Source organism: Tauraco erythrolophus, chromosome 5, assembly GCF_009769465.1.
Source record: "Tauraco erythrolophus isolate bTauEry1 chromosome 5, bTauEry1.pri, whole genome shotgun sequence".
NCBI classification, from domain to species: domain Eukaryota; kingdom Metazoa; phylum Chordata; class Aves; order Musophagiformes; family Musophagidae; genus Tauraco; species Tauraco erythrolophus.
In genome coordinates, this window is record NC_141469.1 from 66,580,208 (window position 1) to 66,584,612 (window position 4,405).

General features: G+C 42.6%; 1 protein-coding gene across 1 annotated transcript; it reads left to right on the forward strand.

Annotated features, from left to right (window-relative positions):
- The first annotated feature begins 644 nt into the window (after positions 1-644).
- NPY1R (neuropeptide Y receptor Y1) lies at positions 645-1,964 on the forward strand. Its single transcript, XM_009987548.2, has 2 exons — positions 645-1,385; positions 1,506-1,964. The coding sequence occupies exons 1-2, from the start codon at positions 687-689 to the stop codon at positions 1,962-1,964; spliced, it is 1,158 nt and encodes a 385-aa protein (XP_009985850.1). The 5' UTR covers positions 645-686.
- The last annotated feature ends 2,441 nt before the right edge of the window (positions 1,965-4,405 follow it).

The window sequence follows — 4,405 nt, forward strand, 5'->3', positions numbered from 1 at the left end:
GGGCACTCGGCCGCCCAACACCAAGTGTATGTATTAGGTAAAAAAAGAATGCAGCAATTTTGGGGGTAATTTTTCTGCCCCTCGCATGAGTAAGATGGGGTTCTCCCCCTTATTCCAGTTAGGGCAGCTTGACAAAGCAGACCCTTGCAGATTAAACTTGTGAAAAGGAGCTGTAAAACATCGAGTACAGGCAGCGCAGGTGGAAGACCGAGATTGCTTCTCAGCTCCTTATTTCGTGTAACTTGTGCCGGCGGGAAAAAGGGCCGGGAAGGGGTCGCGCCCGCCGCTTGCAGACCTGCGTTTTAACCCCGCCTGCTGCCTTTCTTCCCCGGGACTGCAGCTCCCGCTCCCGCCTCCTCCCGCGGAGGTTTCCCCGGCCGCTGGTTTGGCAAACCCCCCCGCCGCGGGGAGGGCGGCGGCGGCGGCGGCGCGGAGCCCGGGGCGGCCCCGCTCCCCCGCGGGACCCGGCCGAGCCCCCCCCCGCGGCGGGGCGGGCGACGTGCCCGGGGGTGACGGGCCCTGCTCCTTCCCTTCTCCCCAGGTGGTGCGAGGGAGATGCGGCGCCGAGGAGCGGCCTCGGCCCGGGGTCTCCTGTCAGGCTGACGGTGGGCGCCGTTTGAGCTCCGGGAGAAGTCTGGCTGAAGGCGGCGGCGGCTGTGAACGTCGTGCGGCGAGTTGGGAAAAACATGAATACTTCGGTTCTCAGCCCCCTGGGAAATATTTCCGGCCACCTGAATTTTTCGGAGAAGAATGCGCAGGTCTTGCAGTTTGAGGATGAGGATTGCCACGTGCCTTTGGCTATGGTCTTCACTCTGGCCTTGGCTTACGGGACCGTGATAATTCTGGGAGTCTCCGGGAACCTGGCCTTGATCGTCATTATTCTAAAACAAAAGGAGATGCGCAATGTCACCAACATCCTCATTGTCAACCTGTCCTTTTCTGATCTTCTGGTGACCATCATGTGTCTTCCCTTTACCTTCGTGTATACTTTAATGGACCACTGGATTTTTGGGGAGGCCATGTGCAAATTGAATCCTTTCGTGCAGTGTGCCTCAATCACCGTCTCGGTCTTTTCTCTAGTCCTCATTGCTATCGAACGCCATCAGCTGATCATCAATCCCCGTGGCTGGAGGCCCAACAACAGACACGCCTACATGGGGATTGCCGCCATATGGATTTTAGCCGCGGCTTCCTCTTTGCCTTTCCTGATCTACCACGTGTTAACGGATGAACCCTTCAGAAACATAACATTTGATGAATATAAGGACAAATATGTGTGTTTGGACCTGTTCCCCTTGGACACTGCCAGGCTTTCTTATACCACGACGCTTTTGGTGATTCAGTACTTTGGACCACTTTGTTTTATATTTATTTGCTACTTAAAGGTAAGAGAGAATCCCCTTGCAATATGTGCTTCTTTCTGTCTGATGTTTCTTTATCCTTGCAAAGATGATGGTCATAGGTTAAATTATCACCCATGTTTCTCTCTGTTAAATTTCCTGCAGATATACATACGATTAAAAAAAAGGAACAACATGATGGACAAGATGAGAGACAATAAGTACAGGTCCTCTGAAACCAAAAGGATCAACATCATGCTGATCTCCATAGTGGTCGCATTTGCAGTTTGCTGGCTGCCTCTCACCATCTTCAATATCGTGTTTGATTGGAATCATGAAATTCTGCCTGTCGCTACCTGCAGCCACAACCTGTTGTTCCTGATTTGCCACCTCACTGCCATGATCTCTACCTGCGTGAACCCCATCTTCTATGGGTTTCTCAATAAGAACTTCCAAAGAGACTTGCAGTTTTTATTTCATTTTTGTCATTTCCGCTCTCGTGAGGAGGATTATGAGACTATAGCCATGTCCACCATGCACACAGATGTTTCAAAAACCTCTTTAAAGCAAGCAAGCCCAGTCGCATTTAAAAAAATAAATAGTGATGATGATGACAAAATATAAAAAAGTAACAAAAATTCGACACCAAACTGCTGGAACTGTGATCACAAGTGAAACATGTCCAAGGACAAGCACAATTACATAACAAGTACGAAATGGGTAATGTTTCTCTTCCTTTTCCAAGGAACTTTGATTGTTGTCACTTTGAAATTATACACAGTGCGGTTTTGCCCCTTTTGCTGCTTTAATGTTCGCAGCAGTTATATCTAAATCTTATTATAAGGCATAGTTGGACCTGCTACTACCTATGGTTTTCATCAGCTGTCTTTTGTTCTGTTTTCTTTGTACAGTTATGCGCTTCAACACAAAGATGTGTTTATTGATTTTTTTCAAAGAAGCTGTTTTTCAGGAGTGTCCATCTAAGACCATTAGAAACAATATGAACTGCAGGGAGGCTGTCACTACAGAGGACACTCAACCCAGCATAAAATTAGGACATTGAAGAGTTCTTTTTTTTTAAAATCCGGCTTTTGATCGATGTTAAAATACTATAAAATCAGCATAGGCACGCAGAAAATGACTCTGTGAAACCTGTAGAATATGTTAAATGGGGACATGCATTTGTCTCGTTCATAGAGGCCATTCAGGCTGTAATCACTTAGGTTCAAAGACAGGATTAAGAGAGAAATTTTGTTCTCATTTACAAGAATAAAACCCTACAGTAATTCCACAGAGCACAATGGGATAACTCTGATGTTTCACCACAGCAAATGAAAGCACAAATGGGCTCTCAGGCCCAACTGATTATAGCTGATTTTAATAATACAGGCTTTTTAATCTAAAAAAACCCAAACCTCATTTTCATCTGCCATCACTGGCAGAAGTTAGTGTTGCTGGGATGAAAGTGCTGTCCGTCCCAAGCGTATGAACCAGGTAAATTCTCCTTGAGACCTATGTCTAAAGGGAGATGGGACTGTTCACTGTCTGTACAAGGTGCAATTCTGTCCTCACAGGTGACAGTGAAAATCAGGTCTGACACGAAAAAAATGAGCTTTAGCTACCTGAATCATTTCATAATAATTAGTGCTGATCTATATAAATTATGTATAGCCTCATAATATTCCGTGTTCAGATGCAATAGTTTGAACCTGGGTTATCTCCAAGACAATGGATGGCTTAAACAAGATCTACAAAATTTAAAATGAGGATATGGATATAGTTTGGGTGTAATTGGTACATTTAACTTCCAAACTCACAGTTTGTGAGTTAAGTTTTTAAGTGTGGAAATATTTGCCAAATATACAATACAATAGAGCTCTGTGTGTTATTGCTTAAAATATATATCCTCTAATTACACAAAATATACATGACTAGATCCCCAACTGAGGGAAACCCGCATAACTTGACTGCTGTAAATGAAACTACAACAGTATCAGCCAGCTGAGGTTCTGTGTCATAGAGTGTACTTTGCTATATAATCAATGTCTTTTTGAATAATCACCTTTTTAAAATACAATATAGACCCTACTTTCTTTTAGCAAGGTCACTTTAAACCATTCTGGCAGAGAAGAGTGTCTTTAAAATGGATATAAATGTAAATGTAGCATAAATTGAAATCTGACCTGATATCTTTCTCAGCAAAAAGATCTCGGGATGCAATGCTGAATTTAAGAAGTTCTAAATTTGACATGGATAAATACCTAAGAAATAAAAATTATTTGGTTCACCAATATTTAAAAGTCAAAAACTGTGCCTTGTGCTGTTTTATAAATAGTGTGGAATGTTAAAGTAGCAATGTGTTCTTGTGCATTATAATTCTATGTATTTCTCTACTGGCAGATAATTTAATTAAAAAGGAGATTTCTGTGGCTGAGAACAGAGAGGGAATGTAGAAAATGAATTATAAGACAGAACTTTCTTTCAGAGCCTTGGCCTTTTATATTTTATGAGATTTCCCTTTCTTTGTGGTTCTCTGTGAAGCGTGTTGCTAGTAATTTGACAAGAGGCTCCTGAAATTATTCCCCTGTCACTTTACAATAATTTTCATATGCTAAGGAGTGTGTAATTTCACAAAAAGGCACAATACAGAAACCCAGCCATGTTTTTCTATTAAGAATGTCATAGTGGGTTTTTCCCATTAGAAAACAAAATCACAGTCTATGATTTTTTTTTCCCCATTTTTTCAAAAAAAGCACTTTCTTTCAATCCAGTGAAGAAAATCAAGAAGAAAACTGAATTATTTGATAAAGTTACCAGTTAGTTTGCTGGCAATTTTTGATCAGGTTGAGTTAGGTGTTTGCATAAACATAAACTCTGCATAGAGTAGGTGTTAGAGCAATTTTAGAGGAAACTGCTGGTGCACAGAGACCTAAAACTGGTGCGTCCTAATGTTTGGAGGTCTTCAGTGGGATAGCAACATAATGCCTCCAATGTCAACCTTTCTCCTGCTTGAGGTACAATCTCAAATGATAGAGCCCATCTGATAGCATCTCATACTGTCTCCA

What these genes read in the sequence shown, in the direction of transcription:
- NPY1R (XM_009987548.2), top strand. Translation starts at nt 687, where the DNA reads ATGAATACTTCGGTTCTCAGCCCCCTGGGAAATATTTCCGGCCACCTG. An exon ending in TATTTATTTGCTACTTAAAG is followed by an intron (nt 1,386 to 1,505) that starts GTAAGAGAGAAT and finishes AATTTCCTGCAG; the next exon opens with ATATACATACGATTAAAAAA.